Source organism: Mustela nivalis, assembly GCF_964662115.1.
Source record: "Mustela nivalis genome assembly, chromosome: 8".
Taxonomy (NCBI): Eukaryota; Metazoa; Chordata; class Mammalia; order Carnivora; family Mustelidae; genus Mustela; species Mustela nivalis.
This window is the reverse complement of record NC_139027.1, coordinates 12,458,274-12,482,297: the sequence shown is the minus strand read 5'-3', so window position 1 is coordinate 12,482,297 and position 24,024 is coordinate 12,458,274. Positions and strand designations below refer to the sequence as shown.

At 37.3% G+C, this 24,024-nt stretch overlaps 1 protein-coding gene across 3 annotated transcripts in view; it reads left to right on the top strand.

Moving 5' to 3' along the window:
* Nucleotides 1–24,024, top strand: part of SMC6 (structural maintenance of chromosomes 6) — a 76,008-nt gene that overhangs the window by 27,632 nt on the left and 24,352 nt on the right. For all 3 annotated transcript variants that reach the window (XM_082745785.1, XM_082745787.1, XM_082745786.1), the window contains 12 exons: nt 2,847–2,966; nt 3,065–3,163; nt 5,975–6,121; nt 6,395–6,483; nt 6,661–6,825; nt 7,456–7,634; nt 8,780–8,984; nt 12,057–12,171; nt 13,361–13,521; nt 18,085–18,220; nt 19,287–19,367; nt 20,449–20,619. In XM_082745785.1, coding sequence (XP_082601911.1) covers nt 2,847–2,966; nt 3,065–3,163; nt 5,975–6,121; nt 6,395–6,483; nt 6,661–6,825; nt 7,456–7,634; nt 8,780–8,984; nt 12,057–12,171; nt 13,361–13,521; nt 18,085–18,220; nt 19,287–19,367; nt 20,449–20,619 — 1,668 coding nt within the window. The remainder of the gene's footprint in view (nt 1–2,846; nt 2,967–3,064; nt 3,164–5,974; nt 6,122–6,394; nt 6,484–6,660; nt 6,826–7,455; nt 7,635–8,779; nt 8,985–12,056; nt 12,172–13,360; nt 13,522–18,084; nt 18,221–19,286; nt 19,368–20,448; nt 20,620–24,024) is intronic.

The following is a 24,024-nucleotide window of genomic DNA, read 5'->3' as shown; positions in this document are numbered from 1 at the left end:
TTTGTTATCAACTACTAAAGGTGTTTTGATTATGAAGCTTAAGAACTGTTTCCCTGTATCATGTAGCAGAATTCCTTATATATAATAAGCCCATAATAAGAGCTTTTTTTCTAATTAATTAATGTTTTATATTCTCAAAATAAGCTCTATACTTGAATATTTAAATCTGTAGGAAATAGTATGTGAAGGTTATATAGAAACTAGAAGGTGTTCAGTCAACAAAAACCAAGTTCCAGCACGTGCCCCCTGGCATTGTGCGTTGTCTATGGCCATATGACGGCAAATACATATCCGGGTTCTGGGGTCAGAAACCTAACTGTTCAGCAGGAAAATATAATAAATACCAGTATGGTGGGCCCTACTAAAGGACTTGTGATTAGATTTGTACAAAAGCATTTCAGAGGGTATCAGCAGTGGGGGTAGAGACATGGGAGGGGTGTCGTCGTTAAGGATGGTATCCAGGGTGAGAACTGAAGGATGAACCATGACAAGGAAGGGATGGAGAGAGTAAGGAAGGGTGTGGGTCCTGGGGTAAGAGTGTGGCAGCATCTTGGGCAAGAGAGTATACAGTGCTTTTAGAAAGTTGAAAGAATTCCAGGTTGGCCGGAGTGCACAGGGTGAGAATGAAGAGGCCAAACTATAGAGGACCTTGTAAACCTAAGAGCTGTAGAGCACGTGAAATGGATGATTGACTAAATGAATATTTGTAATCTGTGGAAGAGAGTGAATCGCTGTAAGGAAAGAACTAATGTAGAGAGATCAATAAAGAGTTATCATTGTCCATAGATTAATGATGACGTAAGAGTAGTAGCAGGTTAGTGGAGGGGAGTTTTGAAATGATTTGAGCAGATGTGATTGTGGGACAAGGAGGAGTGAAGTTGAGACAGAAGAGATAACAAAGGTGACTGACTGACCTCCAGATGGATGACCTGAGCTGTAGGCTAAGTTTCTTAAGATCGGAATCTTGGAAAGAGGAGCATTTTTTCTTTTCTTTTTTTTCTTTTTAGAAAAATGATGAATTTCATTTTGAACACATTAGCTTTGAGGTGCTTACAAAACATCCAATTGGACATATGAGTGAGGAATTCAGAAGTCTGGCTTCAATAAAAATTTGAGACTCACTAGTGTATTGTTGGTGTGCAAGCTGCAGGAATGACTTAGCTTGCTGAGAAGGAGAGGAAAGTGGATCCGGGCCTGAGCCATGAAAAACGCTCATGGAAGCCACAGAGGCCAAGAGAAGAGAATTTGAGAAGACAGTGGTCAGTGGCAAGCACCACAAGGTTTGACAGATGCTCCCTGTATTTAGTGACCTAATCTGCAGAGAGGCCTGTGACAAGAGAAGTTTCAGTAGTGGTGAAAGCAGAAGCCAGATTTGTGGGACTGAAAATATGAGAAAATGGAAGAGAGTTAACTTTCAGAAAACTTAGGGGAGGAGAGGAAGAGGAGGTACCCAAGTATGGGTAGAGGCGGTTTTGTTTGTAAATGGGAAAGATAAGTGAGTAAAGACTAAACATGATAACAGAAGGAAGTCAGTGAAGAGGTCCAAGTGGAAACAAAGATGAAAAGATAGGCATGAAAAATGAACTAATTCAGACCTCCTGAGAAGGCAGAAGCTGGTGGTTGGATCCAAAATATGTAGGTAGGAGATGGGGGCTGGACTTCAGTGTCAGGAAGCCACCTCCTCCTGCTTTAGATTTGTAAATGAGGTTGGTGGAAGTTGGAGAGAGTTTCCTCCTATGGCACTAAGTTCTCTGAAGTAGGAGGCAGTGAGAATGAGTGAGGAATTAGGGTGATGGGGGAGTATGAGGCTTGAAGAGAGTGATAATGGATTGAAATAATTCTGGAGAATTGGGAAAGTGACTGATGGGGACATATTAGATCCATAGTGTGAGGCCCTATTAGAAGATGGTAAGCACAGATGAAGTGGGGAGGCCATCTGCCCAGGTGTACAGAATCTAAATCACCTCAGAAGCTGTTTTAATGTCATCATATTTGACACTTGTTTGATGATTTATACTATTAATTTAATTTTTGGAGAGCATGTGTGTGTATACAAGCAAGCGGGGAAGGGGCAGAGGGATAGAGACAAAGAGAGAGAATCTCAAGCAGTCTCTACCCAGCACAGAGCCCAGGGAGATGGGGCGGCAGCAGCTCAGTCTCATGACCCTGAGATCATGACCTGAGCCAAAATCAGGAGCTGGAAATTTAACCCACTGAGCCACCCAGGTGCCCCTGATGATTTTATTTATTAAGGAGAGCTTAGATTTTAAAAAATTATAAATTGGGATGTCTGGCTCAATTGATTGGGTGTCCAGCTCAATTTCAGCTCAGTCTTGGTCTCAAAGTTCTGAGTTTGGGCCCTATGTTGGGCTTCACACTGGATGTGCAGCCTACTTAAAAAATAAAGTAAATAAGTAAATAATTGTAACTTACTTGGCTTTTAGAAATAAATTTCTTATGTGTCTTCCATTATCTTTGGAGTGAGTACTGGGCATACTTTGCCCAGAAGAACATACCAGTCTCTCTGTCGGATAAACAGTTGAGAGAAATGGGAAACTGAGTTTTGTGATTTGTCTGTACTCGTCTTAAACCTTTTATTCCTTTGATCTTCATTTGATGAGTATTTGGCCATTTTTATAATGCAGAAATTAAGAAAACAATTACACCTAATAAAAGTATACCAAAGAACCAAAGGTACTTTTATTTTTACCTTGAGGAAGTCATTCCCTTGCATATCGTTTTTAATACTTGTTAAGGGGGTACATTCAAAAAATATATAATTGCTAAAAAGTCTTCTTGTCTTTTCAATGTTGATAAGAAACAAATCCTTTTTTTTTTTTTTAAAGCGACTTATTGAACTAAAACGCCAGTGTTTGGAGAAAGAAGAACGTTTTCAAAGTATTGCGGGTTTAAGTACAATGAAGACTAATTTAGAATACTTGAAACATGAAATGGCTTGGGCAGTGGTAATTTTTTCTCTATTATTCACTTATGCTTTTAATATGTAGAAAATATTTGGTTACAGTCACTCTTAGATGTGGTTTACACTATAATTTCTTTTTAGGTCAATGAAATTGAAAAACAATTGAATGCTATCAGAGATAATATCAAAATTGGGGAAGATCGTGCTGCTAGACTTGACAGGAAGATGGAAGAACAGCAGGTAATTGTTTTTTTAATACAGATTTAGCAGTTTAAATCATATGAGATTACTGACATTAGACCTTTTTTTTTATATTAGAACATTTTAAAAGACCTACAAAAAGAGCAGTTTCAACCTATATATTTATCTGCTTGAATTTATTACTTAAATGAAACTAACATAAACTTTTGCTCAAGTACTAAAGTGGCAACTCTTTTTTACTTATTTATTTTTTTTACATTTAATTTTTTTATCTGGTGAGAGGGCTGTTAGGCAGCATAAGCAGGGGGAGGGCCAGAGGGAGGAGAGGAAGCCAGAATCTCAAGTAAACTCTGAACTGAGCATCAAGCCTAACATAGTCCATCTCACAGCCCCAAGATCATGACCTGAGCCAAATTCAAGAGTCAGATGCCCAACCAACTGAGCCACCCAGGCTCCCCAGCAACTCTTTTTTAAAAGGAGTATTGTGTTTGGACATGATTAGCCAGTTGAGCCCGGTGTTAAAACACCCTAAACTCATGCATGTGGACAATGGTATTTTCTTATCAACCAGCGATGCTACAATATGAAGCTTTTACTCTTGTGTTCATTGGGCGTATCAACATATAAAAAGTCTTGAGGTGCTAGGATAATAGTCAGTTAGAAAGCTAAGTATCATGAAGTTAACATTTCAAAACTAAGCCCAGTGCCCAGAGATTGCTACCAGAAATTTGAGGGAACTAAAGTTTGAGGGCCCAGAACCATCAGAGGATTTCATGTAGGTGCAGCATGTGTGGGACAAGTTGTTAGGTCTGTTAAGGTTAATTTCAACCTGAGATTTAAGATCCCAGTGGGAAGCTATGCTATTTATGTATGATTCAAGAGTCTTCCACTTGGGATAGAGGTAGAAGTTGGTTGGATGGTAAATAAAAGCAGTGATACTCTGTTAGGGCTGTCCACAGGGACTTTTTATCATATAGCCGATGCACTCACTCTTCATACTTGCCTTTTCATTCTTTGTTTAACAGCTTTATTGAAGTATAATTCATACATCATGTAATTCACCAGGTTAAAAATTGCACTTGAGTGGTCTTTTAGTATTTCACAAGGGTATGTAGCCCGCAGTGCAGAGTTCCTTGCCTTTTGTCATGCTAGAAGTAGAACTCGTAGGCTTTTCATTTTTACAGAAGCTCTACTTAGTTAAGTGTGGCTGACTTAACCTGTTAGTATTTTGTTCTACTTAAGTGTTTTGGGCCCCCAAGCTTAGTTTATAATATAGAATGTAATCTTGCCCACATTGCTTTTTTATAGTAAGCAGATATATTTTCTTCCCTTTAAGTGTTATTCATCCATCAAAAGTAAGAAATAAGTATGTAAAAATAACAGAAAAAGGCTGAATTTCTTATTCCCTCTTCAGGTAGCAAATGGAAGTTCAGCCCCACTCACCTTTTCTCACCTCAGATTTTAATTTTTCTGAGAATATTCTGGAATTTTTTTCCCACCAAATTCTCCTTATCCTCATTTCTTAACTGTCATAGAGGAAGATCTTAAGTTATTTTTCTCTTTAGATAATCTCCAACCTAAAAATGGAATCTGGGGCGCCTGGCTGGCTCAGTCAGTAGAGCATATGACTCTTGATTATGGAGTTGTTAAGTTTGAGCCCCACGTTGGGTGTAAAGATTACTTCAAAATAAAATATGTCTTTAAAAAAAGTAAAAAATAAAGTAATTAAATCCAGTCTGAATTAAATGTAATAAATGTTCACGGTTTTTCAAATGAGAAAAGGAGGATCTTGAGGCTGGGTGATACTTCAGTTCTGCAGGCCTTTGGCCCACTTAAGCATTTGGGCACTCTGTAGTAAATGGTAAGTTTCTGGAGGGTAAGAACTGTCTTGTTTTATATTTGTATCTTCCTACCATGTCTTACATAAAACCTTTCATGTAGTCTTACGCGTGGTAGTTGAGTACAGAATGACTATTAAGTGGAAGGGATATGAAGAAATAGTGTCTGCTACACTATCTGACTCATTAAAAAGTTTGCTAATCCCTGATCCAGACAGTTCTCATATCGTTTCTTCTAATCCATTCCTATTGTCAGTGTCCCGTTTTGGTTTCTGATTCATTTTGCTCTGGAATGTTACCTCTTTACTGACGCTGTTTCTTTTCATTTTCCCTCCACCCTGCATGTGCTTCCAAAGTGACTTGATGTACAGATTTGGTCATGTCTTGTCTCCCTGTGGTCTGGAGGGTTAAGTTGTAAGCTGATTGTTAGGAAATTCTGGGCCCTTCCATGCTTTGCCTCAGTTCCCACCACCACCCTCTCAGATTAAGCTCAAATATTTTCATTGCTGAAAGTTGTATTAGTGCCTTTCTGCATGCTTTCCCATCTGCCTCTAACACCTTTCCCCAGCCTTTCTGCTGGTACATATGGATTAATCTTTCAAGTCTCAGCTCTAATGCTACTTCTGCCTTGAAGGCATTCTTGACTTTTTCTGGCAGACCTCTGGGTTCTTTCCCTGGGCTTCCGCAATTATAGACATAGCCAACTTAAGCATTATTATATCCAAACTATGATCAATTTAAAATTTAAAATTTAAAATTTCTTCTGCGAAATTTTGTCTGTCTCTGTTTGGTTTTGTTACCTGCAAACCGTTGTTATTCTTTGTATCCCCAGAAGATAGCACATTTGTTGGATAACTAAATGTAGAATTAAAAATTGTATTTTAGTATTTCATGTAATTAAGTTTACTTACCTGATATCTTGAGATTATTAAGAGTAAAACTAAGTTTAAAAATTTTTTTCTGTTTATTGAAGAAAAGCAAAAAACACTCCAACGATATTATTTTCTTAAAGGTTAGACTTAATGAAGCAGAAAAAAAATACAAAGATATTCAAGATAAACTGGAAAAGATTAGTCAAGAGACAAATGCAAGAGCACCAGAATGTATGGCGTTGAAAACAGATGTTACTGCTAAGAAAAGGGTCTATAATGAAGCTGAGGTGAGAGAAATTTTCCAACCTGGAATGTTAAATGCTGCATATCAAACACAAATACTGTTCATTTACTTTTAAAAGTAGAGTTATTGCAATTAGAAATCTGTGCTGCTTTCAGACTTTAAAAAATAATGGTTTCATATGGCCATTTATGTACTTTGTTTTAAAAATATATTTTTGCATATATTTAGCCGCCAATACGAAGATTTGGCAAAAGTGGATTTGAATGGGATTAATATATTTTTTTATCTTCCCAAACTGTGTCTAATGTTTTTTCAGGTTTTATATAATCGTTCCCTAAACGAGTATAGAGCATTAATGAAAGATGATGAGCAGCTTTGCAAAAGAATCGAAGAACTAAAGAAAAGGTAAGATGGTTACTTTGCCGTGTTCTTGATTGCCTCATTTTGTAATACAGCCAAATTGCAAAGTGGGGTATTATATTTTTCATATTATTTGTAAAGGAATTTTATCACATAGCTTTGTATTTTTTAAATGTTAAGTTTTTGACTTAACATTTTCCATTTTGGATTATTTATTGTTAGTACCGATCAATCTTTGGAACCTGAACGATTGGAAAGGCAAAAAAAAATATCTTGGTTAAAAGAGAGAGTAAAGGCCTTGCAGGATCAAGAAAGCTCAATAAATCAAGAGATAGAACAGTTTCAGCAAGCCATAGAAAAGGACAAAGAAGAACGGATCAGAATTAAGTAAGTTTCAATATCCCTATAATGATATTTTTTCAATGACTTGAAAATCAGATGGTTTGGTCTTTATAGAAAGAGAGAAAACATGTTTTATTATGGTTGTTGTTTCTTGTATTGAATAAGATATCTTTTAAAAATCACTTTTCCGGGTGCCTGGATGGCTCAGTGGGTTAAAGCCTCTGCCTTCAGCTCAGGTCATGATCCCAGAGTCCTGGGATCGAGCCCTGCATAGGGCTCTCTGCTCTTCGGGGAGCCTGCTTCCTCTTCTCTCTCTGCCTTCTTCTCTTTCTGCCTGCCTCTCTGCCTGCTTGTGATCTCTGTCTGTCAAATAAATAAATAAAATCTTAAAAAAAAAAAATCACTTTTCCCAGACTTTTATAACACTTGTAGAGCTGGGCCATTTCTGGAATTTCTAATCCTCATTCCCATGGCATCATTTCTTTTTTTGTGCTAAGTTTTAAGGACTTGAGACTATTTTTCTCTAGTAACACCATCATTTTCAAATAAAGAAATCTGACTTCAGTCTTTAGGGTAGCTGAGTCATTCACTGATATGCAGGTGTTGGGGGGAGAGGCTGGATATTTCTGTATAACTATACTCATATCTCTTCTGTTTTTCACTTTTATTTTTTAGGGGAGAAGAATTAGATGTCAAGCATACACTGAGCTATAATCAGAGGCAACTGAAAGAATTAAAAGATAGTAAAACTGATCGACTGAAAAGATTTGGCCCTCATGTTCCAGCCCTTCTTGAAGCAATAGACGATGCCTATAGACGTGGGCTTTTTACGTGTAAACCCGTGGGCCCTTTAGGTATTTGTCACCATTTGGTCAGGGTATAAGAAACATTAAAAATAAGGTTTTATTTTCAGAAAGGGTCTATTGAATCTAGTTTTAAAACTTATCAAAAAGGAACATAAGTGTATGTGGACTTTAATTGTATATATTTTAGGATACAGCGATAAAAATCACTTTAAACTTTATAATTTCCCTTTTGCATTTTTAAAGCATAAGAACTTAGAAAAAGGAAAAAAAAAGCAAGAGAACTTAGGAAAAGGAAAAAAAACTATTGAGTTGAATAATCTGATCTAACTTATTTTCCTGAATGAATGAATAAACGAATGAACTAATTTGAAAATAATTGGTTAGTCAGAAAATCCAGTGGCAATAATGGAATCAGAAGGCCTCTCACTACCTGAATTTTATGTAACCTTTATTAAATGACTTATTTTCTTATTTTCTGTTTAGGTTGGAAAACTTTATTTCTAAGTCCTTTTTCAAGTATAAATCCTGGGTTTATTGAATTATCCCTATTATACATGAGATTAAATAATATATGTATCTGTTGAATTCTTCTGAGGAGTTATCTCTAATTGTGTAATATTGTTAAGTGAAAATGATGCTGTCAACATAAAAATGCTTTGTTGTTAAAGTATTGTCTTACTGTGTTAGTACAGCATTTCACGCAGTATTAAGTATTACGGTAAAGTCAGTTCATATAAATGATATGTACCTCTCTACCAGGATCTGTTTCAATGGATGAGGCATTTCCTCATCCATTCCTGAAATACCAATTCCTGGTATTTTCCTCATCTAAAAATACCAGTGTTAATCAGTTTTACAGAAAATAATGAAGAATCTGTAAACCTTTTGGTTAGCTTTCCAGAGTGCCATTCAGAGGCTCAAGTAGTATACACTTACACCGAAAAACCTCTGTTGGTTTACACTGGAGTTACTGGGGCAGTTCTTTTCACAGGATTTGATGGGTTTTCACCCCAGTGTATCCAGTGGATATGTGGGGATCTCCCATATAGTTAACATAAGATCTGTAATGTCATTTAAGCTTCTTTATGTGAAAATATTTTGAAGTCACTTATAAACGGTTATAAGAAGATAGTTACATTAATATTTCAAAATAAGTATTTATGGGCCTTTTAATAATTTTCTCTTGCCTTTAGGAGCTTGCATTCATCTTCGTGACCCCGAACTTGCTTTGGCTATCGAATCTTGCTTGAAAGGACTTCTGCAGGCCTACTGTTGCCATAACCATGCTGATGAAAGAGTTCTTCAGGCCCTGATGGAAAGGTTTTATTCACGGGGGACATCACGACCACAGATAATAGTTTCTGAGTTTCGGAATGAGATGTATGATGTAAGACACAGGTGAGACATTGGTAGCTAAATGCCATTTCTGGTTTGGTTAATGTCCAAAATCAGAAAGAATTAAGACATTTTACCGTCAACTAAATCTGTAGTACTAATTGATGAAATTTCATCAAGCCACTTCTTTAAGTTCAGTCTAGGCAGTGGAGACACCTAGATAAATAAGACATGCTCCCTGCCCTTGAACTCCTTAAACGAGGTCTATTAATGGGCGTCAGGAGAGGGGAAGAGATGTGGTGTGGCATAGAAATTATACTGAGGGAAGTGATATAGACCACGCACGGCAAATTAAGGGGTATGTGGGGTATGTGAGCTTTGGCACTCAGCACTCACAGTTCAACTCTCAAGATGCTTTGCAGATTCCATAAAGAGCTGTGGTGGTTTTCTTTGATAACCCCAACAAACCTTCTAGTCACTTTACTTTGGAGTGTAGTACATATTTTCCAGTTTATTCTTCGTCAGCTTTGACCAAATTGGATCACAAAATGCAGATGTAGTTCAAATGAGAGAGTTTAATTATGTTACACATTAGTGGGAAGGTTGGCAAAGAAGTTAGAGAAAAGAGGACAATGATCAGTCTTCGAACCTGATGAATTTGTCAAGTGACAGAGAAGGGTTAACTGCCTTGTAAGCAAGAGAATTCTGCGTGCAAAATGCAGAGTGACAAGGCATAATAAATTATTCTGCAAAAAATAGCATTTGCATTATAGATAGCAAGGGGCAGGTTAAAAATGCTATTTAGAGGGTGCCTGCATGGCTCAACTGGTTGTGTGTCCGACTCATGATTTTGGCTCAGGTCATGATCTCAAGGTCATGAGATCAAGCCCCGTCTGGGGCTCCACGCTCAGCAGGGGCTCTGCTTGGGACCCTCTCCTCCTCTCTCTGCCCCTACTCTGCTTGCGCACGTGCGCGCGCTCTCTTTCTCTTTCAAATAAATAAATAAATCCTTAAGAAAATAATAAAAATGAAAGCACTATTTAGGTCAAAATCAATAGAACTTGTTACTTGAATGTAAGAGAATGTAAGAATTGAGGATGACTGCGAGGTCTCTGGCTAGAGTGACTCCTGAGCAGGTATGCTCGTAACTGTTCTAGGAGAAGTATAAGGAAAAAGTGGGTTTGTCAGAAGTGGATGAGTCCTGTTGTGGAATTGCCAGTTTTGAACATTTCGGCTGGAAATGAGGATTTGGGAGTTCAAGATAAACTATTTTCCCTGTCTGCCTGAAAATATGACCCCAACGTTTCTGGCTCTGGTTCCTGATTTCTAAAACCTGATAAAAGTGAAATTTCGGTTGTGCTGCCAGACAGCGTTGCTTATGGTAAAGATGTCCCCTGACGGGCTAGCTGCATCTAGAGTGAGAGACCTCTGAACAGCTGGTAGGAGGCCAGTGTGCTGACTCACAGGTTTTCCTGCGGGGACCTTGGAAACTGTCCCCGGGAGATTGCTGGGAGAGATCGGCCCCTCTGAGGAGTGTCCTCCTGCACCAGCCGCGTACTTCGGGCACCAGGGACAGGGGTCCTGAGCAGCTGCCGGGACCGCTCCATGACCCGCTGCACAGACTCCCATGAGTAGGCACGCCGTGTTTCCCGGCCTCCTAGCAGTGTGTCATTCCGTGAAGGGCTGCGGGGTGAGCTCCATTTGTGCAGCATGAGGTCACTGCTTGGAAATAGGGGAATCTGTGTGCTGAGGACGAGGGCCTCAGCCGTTGGGGAGGTTTGGGAGAGTGAGAGAGGAAGCAGAGCCGACATCCGCTCAGCATTCAGACACCCGTGGTGGCTGCGGGACTCTTACCTTTTTAGTAAGTTTGAGGAGAGAATGTGTACTGTTGGACTAATGCTCCATTTGGATTTGCTAGAAAGAGTGGTTCTTACAGAAGAAGAGGGAAGCCCTTGAGAAAGTGCTGCGGGGAAAGTTCATTTGTTCAGTGGCCGTGAGGCGTAGCTGGAGAAGGAGGACTGTGAGGCGAGGGAGCAGCTCTAGAGATCTGCCAGTGCGGGCAGTGAGCAGGTTGAACAGGCGCGGGAAGCGGGGAGGGCTGCGGTGGGCTCCTGGTGACAGCGGGAAGTCGCAGGTCAATGGCGCAGCTCCAGGACATTCACCCTTCAGAGTAGTTTGCAATTACGCTGAAGTTCAAGTTTATGGCATGGTAGAGGAAGTCGGATGTTGACAGAATATCGACAGGTCGGGTATGTTTAATATTCTCTCAACTTCAGCTGCCTTTACAGACGTTTTGGAGGGGTGATTTTTGGTAAAGAACTTAAGGTTCAAAGGAACAGCACATTCACATAATTCACGTCACATAATCAGTATATATTGTGATTCCAGCACTAAATTTTAAAATTGGGCATGTTATTTTAATGTGGAAAAGAGCAGGAAAACACCCTTGGAACATGGTGTATCAGGCTCACATTACAGAACCTCAGCAGAGGAGCCTGTGTAGTTGTGTAGCTCCCCAGGAGATCTAGGAATAGTTTCCTTTCCTATTAAAATGGGCTTGTTCCCTCTGAAGTACAGGCTGCCGAAGTGCTCGGCCTGCTCGCCGCCCAAAACCATGTCTGTCTGCGTCTGTACGTCCTGTCCTGCTTGGCAGAAGAGACGCTCTTTCTCTCAAAAGCTCTTTATTCTACATAGGCTCTGAACTGCCTGCTTTCTTGCCTGGTTTGTTGGACTGCTTTTTTAAATTATTTCACCTCTGTTCTGAACCTTAAACTTTCCTACTCCATTGACTTCTCTCCGTTTTAAGTATCCTAGGCCAGTGGTTTGCCTCCCCCATCTTAAGAACAAACTCCTTTAAATTAGAGAATATTATTATCAATCTCATGGTTATTATGAGGATTCAATGAGCTGATACTATTTATAATATTCTTAGAATGCCTAGCACATAATATAAATGTTCGCTATTTAAATAAAATTCACCTCTTACAGATGTTTTCAAATGTTATCAGTTATTTTCAGTTGTCTTATCTATAGTCACGCATTAATAAGACAGATGTATATAAAATTAAAGTTTGAAAGTACTTACATATTATTAATATATAATTTTTTAGTACTTAACATATTTTTGTCTCCTAGAGCTGCTTATCATCCAGAGTTTCCAACAGTCCTGACAGCTTTAGAAATAGATAATGCAGTGGTTGCAAACAGCCTGATTGACATGAGAAGCATAGAGACAGTGCTTCTGATCAAAGTAAGATAAAATGCTTGCTGAACTTTGTATTACTTTTAAATTTCCCAAACTGAAGTTGGTTCTATAAATTCCTCTTCTCAGTTTAGTCTATAGTATGAAGTTGTTAATATGTTTTACCACTGTACTTTTACCTCATAGGAAGCTATAGAATAATACAGAACTGGTTTTTGCGTTTTCTGCCTGAGGGAACTTTTATATTTTTGGCTATTCCTCAGTACAACTGTATTCACAAGTACATATTATTTTGGTGAATGATGCTATAATTTTTGTTACTCATTCTTTCTTGATTGGCTGCCAAATCCATTTTTTATTTACCCTTATAGATAAGTGGATTATTATCCTAATTTTTAAACAAATATTCTACTTGATATTTTATGAGTTCATTATCTTAAAACTTTATTATAAAATAAATCAGTATTTACTTTTCATCTATTTATGTATTTTTATGAACTTGTTGGATTAGATTGTCATTGGTTGAGAAGGAACAAGGAAATTCGAAATAGATCTAATCAAAACAAACATAATAGAGTTTCTTTTCCTCATTAACAGAAACTGAGAAATAATGGTATCAGTAATTTAAATGTATATACAGTATATGTGTTGCAAGGTCATATTGTAATTACTTGTGGTTCTTGCTCAGTTATATTTTAGAAGGATCCTTGAAAGGAAATAATGAAGTCCCCTTGTCTGTCCTCAGAGGTTGGCGGGGCCTCCATAAAGCCCAATGCTTATTTTACTTCTTTTAGGGCTTATTTCCAGGCTTTCCTTCACATAATTCAGTATCTTATCTTTTCTTGCCATTTGCTGTTCACTCACATCTTTCTTTTCAGGCTGTGAAAGTCATTTAGAAAAAGTAAGATTTGTATGAACTCTGTTCTAAAGTAAATATTTTCATGTGAAAATGTACTTAAAATTTTAACTCTAATGGATAGCAGCATTAGAACTTAAATCACTTTATCATAATGCCTTGCTTACTTTGTTGCTCTAAAAGTTGTCAGTTTTAATTCTTTGAATTAATGAAGGTTGTTTTTGAAGTTCTTTTTTTAACTTTCTGGAACTATTTTATTTATGTTTAAATGTTTAAGTAAAAATACTTGAATCTTAAAATAATGATAGGTAACATTTTGAAATTGTGTATCAGAAGCGCTATGGCATAACTTAAAAAATGTCTCCTCCCCCATTTTTTTAGAACAATTCTGTAGCTCGTTCAGTAATGCAGTCTCAAAAACCACCCAAGAACTGTAGAGAAGCTTTTACTGCTGATGGTGATCAAGTCTTTGCAGGACGTTACTATTCGTCTGAAAATACAAGACCTAAATTCCTAAGCAAAGATGTGGATTCTGAGATAAGGTTAGTGTCAGTGTAGCATTGCCCTGGTATTCTGCTGCTTCCTGGAGGGTTTGGTTTCCTTCGTATTACTCTATCATAGTTCTTTCAGGGAAGGATTGTGAGTCATCTCTTTGGGTTTAAAAGATCATTTAGCTGGAGGTAGAATTCTGGGTTGATGGTTGTTTCCCATCATCACTTTGACAATAGTATTCTGTGCTAAGAGCACCAATTGTGTTTCCTTGACCAGCTGATCTACAAGGACATAGGAGCTGAACTCAGAATGTACATCAGCTACACCACTATCCCGTCATTTAGTTTTGACTTCGTTCAGTGAGAGTATAAGTGTGCTGGTTTACATTCTGGCTCAAGTTCATATTCTGTCTCTGACTGTATTTTGAGTTGTACTGTTCTAAAAAGATCATTTGGCATAATTAGAACACATATCTAGGAAAAACAGAGCTGCCAGCGGAGACAAAGTGAGAAGTTGAACAAAAAACTACTAAGTATATTTAATGAGATTCACAAGCATTGCAGAAAGGATTTTTGGTACCAAAAAAACTGTGATTTTCTAACTAAACAAATTCAGTTGACAGATTGATGAGTTGGAACTAAATTAGTGACCTGTAAGACCTTTAATAGAACTCAGAACTTAAGTAAAATAAATATCTAAGAAAACTGAGTAAAAGTGAAAGTATTCTAAATGACTTATATATGTAGGAGAAATGAGAGTTTTGTTGAGATATATCTCTTGTTTTCAAATAATATTAGTCATTTTAGTGTGACTTTGAGAACAGCATGAAGAACAATAGCCATAATGGATATCAGAAAGTTTGGTAAAACTTCTTATTTAGCAACAGAAAAAAGTTGAATGACTAGCAACTTGGTGTTGTGGCACAAAGCACACATTTTACATTGACACTGAGTCTTAGAGGATAGATGTGTGAATGTGCTATATAAAAGTGACCTGTGAAGTGGTAGGTTTTTTCCATTGTGCCATGACATTTAAATCCAGTCTTCCTAATTCTTAACTGGGTAAGACTAACTTATATGGTGTTTAAGAAGACATGAGTTTACACTATGTTGCTCACACGTTCCTTTGAACAAAAACTGCCTTGTGTATTTGTGTCCTGAGTCTTAAAAAAAGAAGTATGGCATTATTGGAAAAGAATGTAAATAAACTCCAACAGTGAGTTAGGGTCTCTGATTGCAACATTTCAGAAATAAACATTTCAAGTTGATACATGGCTTCATTTTTTAGCTAATAGTATTCATATTAATGTGTAGGGGACACATCTTTTGTTTCAAAAGGCTGTTGAACACTGGTTTTTTTAAAAAATTGTTTCCCACATTGATTAACTTTATTAATTGTGAATATGCTGTTCTGGGTATTAAGTTAATTTAAGTCAGACAGAGAAAGGCAAATACTGTATGATTTCAGTTACATGTGGAAATTAAAAAACGAAACAAATGAACAAATAAAGCAGAAACCGACTTCTAGATAAGGAGAACAATCTGATGGTTGAACAGTCTCTCTCCAGAGGAGGGAGGGATGAGGGGATGGCTGGGTGAGATGAAGGGGATTAAAAGGTACAGATTTCCAATTGGAAAATAGGTAAATCTTAGAAATACAATGTACAGCTTAGGGAATATAATTAATATTAATGATTATTAATATTTTAACAACTTTGGTGACTGATGACTGCTTGATTTATTGTGATGGTCGCTTCTTAATATATATAAATTTTGAATCACTGTCTTGTACACCTAAAACTAATGTAATATTATATGTAAACTGCACCTCAATTAAAAAGAGAGAAAGAAAAAGGCTAATAGCTAAAAAAGCCACGTCTGAAAGAATATAGGAAGGAGATGAAGGCACTGAAGGAAATAAAATTCCTGGATTTTCAGGAAAAAATAAAAACAAATTTAAAAAAGTAAAAGAAAGAATATAACAAGTTTAATGGTATTTTAGATGACTTTCGTGTCATCTGTTTTGACCTGAACCAGTGTGATAGTTTCCTGACACTTGGAAGCTTAGAAAAATTCACTAGTTTTTTTAAATGCAGAAAAGTATAAATCAGGAAACAAAAGTAGCTCATTATCCTGTTTTTCCGTAGTCCTTGTTGACATTTAAAAAAATAATTAAAAGGAATATATGCATATGGCGAGAAACTTCGAACAGTGTAGGAAAGTACACAGAATGAACTGTTCTCATCACTTTGCTACAGTTGTTGTTAAAGATTTCATTTATTTGAGAGAGACAGATAGTGAGAGAGAGCTTCGGAGGGGAGGAGAGGGAGAAGCAGCCTCCCCCTGAACGGGAGCCCTAGCCAGGTCTCCATCCCAGGACCCTGGCATCATGATCTGAGCCACCCAAGCAGATTATGAGCGGAATCAGTACACTGCTTCTCCGGTTCCCTGTTGATGGACATAGGAGTTGCTCACCGTTTCCTCTTATAACAGTGCTGCAGTGAGAACACACATACGTGCATCTTGGCATAGTTTTGGAAGTGCTCAGATCTTACATTCTTAATAGTGGAATTATCCGAGTGTGGTTTCCCATGATGAAAGTACACAAAATGTGTGAGAAAAATGTCTAAGGTAGCTCTCAGAATAATTCCAATACAGTTACTGCTTACATACAAGATCAGAAAAAAAAAAAAAAGTTTACCTCTGGATTTTTGAATTGTCAAACTACTGTAACATATTTAATGTAATTTTACAAAGTGTGTTTTTCAAATTTATTCTTGCATTTGTTCTATAAAACAGATATTGAATGAGTACTTGATGTGCCGGGCCCTGATCTGGGCACAAAGCGCTGCACAAAATAAAATACAAAAAATTCCTCATCCTGGAGCTTATATTGAGAAAGTGGGCAGAGACTGTAGACGAATACTAACTCGGTCAAGGGCCATGGAGACAGACGTAGCAGAGTAAGGGCTGGAGACTGAGGAGTGTACCATGTACATGGGCAGCTCTGGAGCGTGTGTTCATCCCACGCAAACGGCATACACACACTTAGCTCAGTTGTTGCACCTGTTTCATTGGTAGCAAAGGTTCTTGCTCCATGTGAAAGTTATTTAAAAACTAAGGAGGAACACTATATGAAATTGTGTGACAGGGACACCTGGGTGGCTCAGTTAGTTAACCGTCTGCCTTCAGCTCAGGTCATGATCTCAGGGTCCTAGGATCGAGCCTCCTGTCCTCAGTGGGGAGCAGAGGGAAAAGCAGTCTTGTGCCTTCTCTCGCTATCTCTGCTGCTCACTCTGTCTTATTCTCAAATAAATAAAATTTAAAAAGAAAAAAAAAAAAGTGTGTGACAGAATTCATCCTAGCCAGCAAAAAGGAAGTTGTACCATTTAGCAGTTTTCAGGAAATAGTAAAACAGAACATTTTTGGTGCTTATTTCACTGGTTTTTATTTTTGGTTAGGCTCTGGGTTTCAAAGTTTGTTTACTTGGTAAATATTCTATTGATTTTAGTGAAATTACCATTTGTTAGTATAGGCATAGATGTATATATGGTAATTCAAGTAATACAGATATTTCTTATTACATCTTGAGGAGCCATCTTAAGTTCTTGTATCTGGCCCCCATTTTTACCAGAAATACCACAACTCTTTTCCTCCTCTCCTCATGTTTATCATTCATTCAGCTGACATTTCTTGAGTCTTTTTCTGATTTTGAGATTCTGGCAAGGTAACACAGTATTTCATCAAATTTAAGCTGCCGTATTATTAAAACAGAAAAAAATGCTGCTAATTGAGCCATGAACTGGAAGATGATTTCAGAAATGTTAAAATGTGGGAAAATATGCATCTTACTAAAATGTGGCCAATACTGTCAATAGAGACAAGTTTTTAACTGCAAAGGTGGTTCTCTCCCACCAGTCACACGACTTTGGGAGACAGGTGCTTGGGTCAGTGAGGCAGGAACCGTTGACTTCTGAAGACAGTGACTGCTGTCACAGAGACGCTTTACGGCTTTGGCATCCGCTGGCTTTTTCTCCCATCTCTTTTCATTGTCTCCCTCTCCATCCTCCCACTCCCGCATGTTTGGAGCATTTACCTAGTGACAGCCTGTGTTGACCTGCCGAGTTTCTCTGTTTCACTTCTCTGTGCTTCAGTGTGTTCTTTCTGTGTCCCTTAGTTGGTCCAGCTGAGGGAACCTTTAAGAACACAGTTTAGTTGTCACTTTTCCCAGGCTCACTCCTAGGTTCCTGTAGTTCTGAGGATATAAAGTGTCATGTTGACATTTTAGCGTTACAGTTTATTTCCTAGGGGTTTTTTTTCCCCTTTTCTTTGAATCCTTCTGTTTCCACCTCTGCCTGTCACTGCGCGTGATGCCTGACACACAGAAATCATAAATATTTCTTAATGAAATGAGTCAACTATGACTCTGTTTAGATTCTACTGAAATCTCTATATTTTCATGCTGTTAATAACTTGGTAGGAATATAGAACTGGTTTAACCGAACAGAGTTGCAAATAAGCTATCACAAATAAGCTCTTCCTTGTAAGATCTAAAGTATTTGTAATTTTTAGAAATAGATTTAAGGTGTTTTTTATCCTCTCCTCTCTGCCCAGTGACTTGGAGAATGAAGTTGAAAATAAAAAGGCCCAGATATTAAATCTTCAGCAACATTTGTCTGCCCTTGAAAAGGATATTAAGCGCAATGAAGAATTTCTTAGAAGGCGCCAAATACATTATAGAGAGTTAAAGGTAAAAAAAAAAAAAAGTCCTTTTGTTTTTTTCAACTTACTACTTCGCAGTTGTTTTCAAGTTCCTACCATTCATTTAGTTTTAGAGGAGCAGTTCTCAGACTTTTTGGCCTCAAGCCCCTTTACAGTCTTAAAAGAGCTTTCGTGTGTGTGGGTTTTACCTAATTATTAAAAATTAAGGGATGCCTGAGTGGCTCAGTTGGTTAAGCAGCTGCCTTCATCTCAGGTCATGATGTCAGGGTCCTGGGATCGAGCCCCTCTCTACTGGGTTCCAGCTCAGTGCGGAGTCTGCTCCCGCTGCTCTTCCCTTTACCCATGCTCCTGCTCTCCCCTTCCCTCTTTCAAATAAATAAAATCTTAAAAAAAACACAAACTTTAAGAATATTTATTGGTGTACTTAACAAAAACTCATGTGTTAACAAAAATAACATTTCTGTGGATATTTTTCTAAAACCAAAAATTAGCGAGAAAATTGACATTTTTATATTTTCGTAAATGATAAAAAGGGTACATAGTGTCTTAGTGTTTTTATGAAAATAGTGTTGACCTCATGACCCCTTGAAAGAGTCTCAGAAGCACCAGGGTGTGCTTGGGTCATACTTTGTGAAGCACTGCATTGGAGAAATCTTGCCGTAACCTCAGTCTGGGTGTTTCAGAAAAAGATTTTCTCGATGATTCCAACACTGTCATCATTTTAAATGCTAAGATGGAATTCTTCTTTTTTTCCATGGGAGTGGATTAGTCATAAGGGTGATAGCAGCAGACTTTATACACAACTTCCTTTTGTTCATTTAATACTAATGTATTAAATCATTAGCTACAGAACCCCCTCTGTAACAAAAGCAAATAAGAACTTTGTGGATTAATATATCCTTTCTGGGGTTTTGTTTTGTTTGTTTTTAATTAATTATTTATGAAGATTTTATTTTGTTAACTAATCTCTACACCTAGCATGGGGCTCAAACTCACAACCCTGAGATCAAGAGTCACATGCTCTACTGACTGAGCCAGCCAGGCACCCCTTTAATTTATTTTATGTTACTAAAGTTGAAATACTTTTCTTTCAGGTAAAAATAACAGAAAGTATTTCTGAAATTCGGGAGCTTGAGAATATAGAAGAACACCAGTCTGTAGATATTGCAACATTGGTAAGATTCTTTTCCTCAGTTTAAATGTAGTGTTAAAGGACAAAACTGTCATTTATGTTAATAGCACCTTCTCTCAGCCTTTTTTTAATCCTTTAATTGGAGCTAGTTTTTATGATTGCTATCTTCATTTACAAATAAGGTAGAAACTACCTGGCTTCCAGCATTTAAGTTCCTTAGTGTTTTGTATATGTAACTTGCATGCATAATAATTTATTTTGTCTTCTACTGCATGTAATAAAACTATCAAAGCTTAAACAGTATGTTTCTGAACAGTGGCCTTTTAAACCAAACTGCCTAGCATAGTATATTTCACAATTAGTCAGTATTAGTATTAATGGATATCTCTTAGTCAGTTGTAGCTAGGCTCCTCATTGTTGGTTTTTTTGTCTGCTAGAAACTGGTTTTCATTTTAATTTATCACACATTTGTTACTCTTTTTTTTCCCCCCTCCAAGGAACTGTGTATGACATTCAGCTTAGCTTCTCTGAGTTACAGTAAACAGTGAATTAGGTAGATTGGGTCTGGTTAAAGTGAATAAGTATTTATTAAGTATCCACTCTGCACCAGGCACCGGATTAAGTGCTGAGAGATATCACAGAGAACAAGACATAAAGTGTATGGGAGCTTTCTGGGAATGAGAATTTGTCTTCATTTGTTATCAGTAATTTTGTTTTCCACTGTTTATTTTTCTGCTTCAATTCCTTAGATTTCTTAAAGGTATGGGCTATGTCTTGGTCATTTTTGTTTCCTCAGCATCTAACTTTTGCTGGGGCTAATTCAGAACACTGCACTTTGAAAGACAGTGTAACTAGATAAAATAAAAGTTCTTCTCCTTTGTTGATGACCTCAAGCGGAGTATAGTTTAACTTGTCTCCCAAATGTCCATCTTTTTATTGAGTCATTTTCTTGTACTTCCTGATTAACAACTAAGGGTATGAAAATATACTAGTGTTCTTTGTATTTGTCTTTCATCAGATTGCCTGGAGCCTGTAGTGTCTCCTCTCTCAGATTTTCGTACTGTTTTTCTATTTCATAACTTAAGTATTTTAATTAACTCCATATGCTCTGTAAATGTAACCAGGAAGATGAAGCGCAAGAAAATAAAATCAAAATGAAAATGGTTGAGAAAAATATGGAACAACAAAAAAAAAATATGGAACATCTTAAAAGTCTGAAAATAGAAGCAGAAAACAAGTATGATGCAATTAAACAGAAAATTAATCAGCTCTCAGACCTAGCAGAACCACTTAAGGTATATGTTATTGTTATTCTGTTATATGCGTATTTTATGGTTCAGTTGTGTATCCGTGCTGTACTTGCTAGATAATTCCCTAATAGAATTCATGGTCAAATGTGAATATAACCACATAAAATGGGATGTAAACCAAATTTTCGTCAGCAGGTCAGTTAGAATTAAACATTTCTGTTAATCTCTTTAGGATCATAAATTACCAAAATTGTTCCCCCAGAAGATTATAATTTGGTTCCCTCTTTGTTTTGTGATTTTCTTCTTCTTTTTTTAGAACCAGAAGCATGGATATCTTATCCATCTGTTCTCCTTCTGTGCTCACCTATTCCATTGTCCCTCCTTGCGTTCCTTCAGTCTTTCAGGGATTAGTTATATAAAAATAGTTATTGATTAGATATAAAAGCCAACTTGAAATAAAATACCACTGAATTCTTATTTATTGATATGTCTCTGTTAATGTTCCAGCCTCAGTTAAACTGGTCTTTTCTTTAAGCACATGCTTTTTGAAACCAAATTTAGGAAAATAAAATTTTTTAATAAATATGTACATTTCCCTGTTTTTTATTAGCTTAATTATCAATAGCTTATTGTCATTATGAATAGCTCAATTATTCTCAGAACTTTAAATTTTTTTACAAGACTCTGAGAAGCATGAATAGTGTATTTTAAGAGTCTGAGAGGGGTATGTTGGTGATACAATTTCAACATAAACCCCTTTTTTGGGCAGGAAAACTCCCTTTGAATCAAAATGGTTTTAGATATTTTTTTTTTTTAAGTGAGCCACTGTACTTTTATTTTGCATTTTTCAATAAATAAGGCATTCTGCTCACATGTTCATGAGCCTTTGAAGTTTCTTTTCCTTTTTGCCTATTTTAATCCTTTTGCCTGCTCTCTTTTTTTTTTTTTTTAATATAATTTTTTATTTTTTATAAACATATATTTTTATCCCCAGGGGTACAGGTCTGTGAATCACCAGGTTTACACACTTCACAGCACTCACCAAAACACATACCCTCCCCAATGTCCATAATACCACCCCCTTCTCCCAAACCCCCTCCCCCCCAGCAACCCTCAGTTTGTTTTGTGAGATTAAGAGTCACTTATGGTTTGTCTCCCTCCCAATCCCATCTTCTTTCATTTATTCTTCTCGTACCCACTTAAGCCCCCAGGTTTTAGATATTTTAATAGCTTTAAAGAATTGTGCATATAACTTTTACTATACTTGTGTCCACTGAAAATTTTAGAAAGCCTGACTTACAGCGTTGGGAGAATATTAGAGGAAGGTGCCAGATGTGCTGCTTAGAAAAACGGTTTGCTGTGATCTCTCTGGAACTGTTGTCCAGGGCCTGGGGTCCTGCCTCATGTATAACCCAGGGCAACTTAAGTCCTTTTTATTTGTGATAAGAATAAAAAATGGGAAAACAGACTGATAAGTTAGCTGAATAAGAAGATTAAGAAAATTAATGGATAAAGTTTTTTGTTTTGGGTTTTTTTTTTTAAGATTTCATTTATGTATTTGACAGAGAGAGAGCACAGAAGCAGGGGAAGCATCAGGTAGAGCTAGAGGGAGAAACAGACTCTGCTGAGCAGAGAGCCCAACATGGCACTCGATCCCAGAACCCCTATGATCATGACCTGAGCTAAAGGCAGATGCTTAACCAGCTGAGCCCCCAGGCACCCCCGAAAATATAATGTTTCAATATTAGAATTGTGAGAAAGGAGAATGTATTGAAGGTAATATTGAGAAAAATAATTATGAAAGCATTTGCTACAGGAAATAAGAAAAAGGCAAGAAGTCTAAAATAAAAAAAGACAAAACTAGTTTTTAAAAGAAAACAAAGTAAGACAGAGTAAGATAAATATTAAAAATCATCAGGAATAAACAAGGTAGAATTCAGCACTCAGGAATTAAAGCTGTGAAGTCACAGCAAAGGTAGGATAAAAAAATATTTTAAATGGGTAAGGGACAGAACAGGGTGCCTTAAAATCAAAATGATGAGATATGTTAAAACAACATAGGAAAGGAAAGATCAGCACCTAAATTACTCATCCCAGACAATTTAAAATTCAAAACAAGAAATGATGAAGAGCTCTGTTTTGTTCTTTTAGGGACCTCTAGGCTAACGCAACTCCTGGAATTGGGAGTTTGAAAAAGTTTAAGAGCAGAAAATATGGGCATAGGGCAGTGAGGGTTCTTGATCTTAGCTCTTTGCCTTGGCTGCAAATAACTGAAAGCCAGGAGGGGAGTCCTTCAGTGAACTTGCCTGCAGTCAGCCAGCAGCCCAGAGGCTTTTCCTCCCCAGTGTCGTGTCTCACTAGGCCATCAATAACAGCAGGACCAACAGGTTAACAAAATAATTTAATTCCTGAGACACTGCCGTCATGATACATTAGCAGCTTTGAGATGTGATCTGTTTGCTTTTAGGACAACTGTTGATGTTGTGTCGGGGATGGTGAGGGTTAAAGGGCTCTGCTTAGATATATAGTCATTGAAATTTTGGTATGGGGGATATTTTCCTCACATGGAACAGTTTGTTTAGATTTATACTACAAACTTAATGCTGTAGTTTTAGTTGCAAGTTGAATTTGTTGGACGGGGAACATGACCCACATTGAGCCTACTAGAAGAGATGGGCTACATTATTAGAATAGGAAGCCCTCTCAGTTTCTGATAGCTTGTTTGGGTGATGGGTGATCATGTGCTTTTAAAAATCCCAAGGTAATATTTTTTAATTTTTTAAAACCTCATAATTGATAGAGGTTTATATGAGACAAGTGCCAGTAATAGCACTGTAGCAATCATCTAATGTCACAGAGTAACACTGGTTTTCTTAGGCATCTAAGATAGTAACATTTTTTAATGATTATGTTCCTTCTACCATCCCAGCCTACTTTTTAAAGGCTGTAACTTCTTAAAGGTTAGAAATGCTACTGGTTTAGGGCTACTACATCAGACTTTAATTTTAGACCTAATCCCTTGTAATCCTCACCTAACCCAGGATAGGTGTCGTTAACTGGCTGTTCATATCAGTAGCCCTTCATTCCATCGATAAAATGGAATGAAATAAAATACCCTCTTGCTTCACTTTTGGTTTTAAATTTGACATACATTTATGAAGTGCACAAGGACAGATCAGTCATGGTAAATGTGGAGGAAGTGGTAGCGACCAGATCAGGTTCTTTTCGTCCTATTTCACAAGTGAAGTCTGTACATTTCCACGGCTGCTGGGAGGGAAGATTTACCGGCACAAATGTGGCCTGAAACACTTTACTCTTTGGCTCCCTGAAACAAACGGCATTATTTAGTGTGAAAGTTCCTACCACAAATGATTCAAACATCCTGTTTCATAAATTACTCACGAACTGTAATGTCTCCTACTACATCAGTTGCACCCACTTTTAAAAATT